The following is a 1,239-nucleotide window of genomic DNA, read 5'->3' as shown; positions in this document are numbered from 1 at the left end:
GTCTTTCTGCATGGAGTCTCCATGTTCTCCCTGTGCATGGTGGGTTTTCTCCAGGTACTCTGGTTTCCTCCCACAGTCCAGAAACATGACTGTCAGGTTAATTGGCCTCTCTAAATTGTGAGTGTGAGTGTGTGTGTGCATGGTTGTGTGTCTCTGTGTTGTCCTGTGACAGACTGGCGACCTGTCCAGGTGACCTGTCCAGGTGACCTGTCCAGGTGACCCCGCCTCTCACCCAGAACGTTATCTGGAGAGGCAGCAGCTCCTGACCCACTAAGGGACCAGGTGTTAGAAAATAGATGGAAGTTGCTCTGTGTATAAAACTCTTTCTACGGTTAACATTGAGAACTGTGCGCCTGGGGGTCAAAGGGCACATCAGTGTGAGTCTGGGGGTCAAAGGGCAGCCAAAGCTGAAATCTTATTGGTCAGATTGTTTCAAACTCTGCTCATTCATTTTTAGCTACAGAAAAACACCAAGCCATGAAATGAACAAAGGCAAACTGACCAATAACGTTTAGGCTTTGGCTGCCCTTTGACCCCCAGACTCACACTGATGTGCCCTTTGACCCCCAGGCTCACACTGATGTGCCCTTTGACCCCCAGACTCACACTGATGTGCCCTTTGACCCCCAGACACTGTTGTGCGCTACATACAGGATGTTTTCGTGATGGAGGTGTTGCTAGTGCAGGGCTGGGTGATGAACCTGCAGTAACTGAAAGGATCTCTGCTAACCTGAAGCTCAGCTTTGCTYCTTTGGACGTTTCCTAAACTTCTCATATATTCATACAGACTAACTGGGTCCAGTTTGCTGTGCAGCTTTAATACCTAAATGTTTTTATTGAGCTTTAACAGGAAGTCATGGATAGTTAAACTTGCTGCTGTCAGGGTGAAGTGGGTCGTGTASATTTCCTGGCTCGAGTCGCTGCTCTGGGTCTGAATGGACAGGAAGCTGTAAGCAGAGAGTCTGGGCCAGAGCAGCTGTGTGTGAAAGCAGGTCGATGGGCTGCCTGCTGGGACGTTATGCCACAGATCATGTTGAGGTCAAAGGTCAACCAAACCGAGTTCATCAGGCTGACGACGAGGACTCTTCTCCTCTTCCTCCCTGCAGGCTACTCCCCCACCATCAAAGGCCAGCTGCTGCACGTGGACACCACCAGCAGCATGCAGTACCGGACGCTGCTGGAGGCCGAGATGGTGGCGGTAAGCAGCCGCTGCCCCATCCTGCCCCGCTGCCCCATCCT

General features: G+C 51.5%; 1 protein-coding gene across 1 annotated transcript in view; it reads left to right on the top strand.

The window, feature by feature from the left end:
• Positions 1 to 1,239, top strand: part of kiaa1109 (KIAA1109 ortholog) — an 89,729-nt gene that overhangs the window by 14,781 nt on the left and 73,709 nt on the right. The window contains 1 exon segment of the mRNA XM_017303367.1: positions 874 to 1,198. Coding sequence (XP_017158856.1) covers positions 874 to 1,198 — 325 coding nt within the window.

Source organism: Poecilia reticulata, unplaced genomic scaffold (assembly GCF_000633615.1).
Source record: "Poecilia reticulata strain Guanapo unplaced genomic scaffold, Guppy_female_1.0+MT scaffold_254, whole genome shotgun sequence".
NCBI classification, from domain to species: Eukaryota; Metazoa; Chordata; class Actinopteri; order Cyprinodontiformes; family Poeciliidae; genus Poecilia; species Poecilia reticulata.
This window is presented reverse-complemented; position numbering and strand designations above follow the sequence as displayed.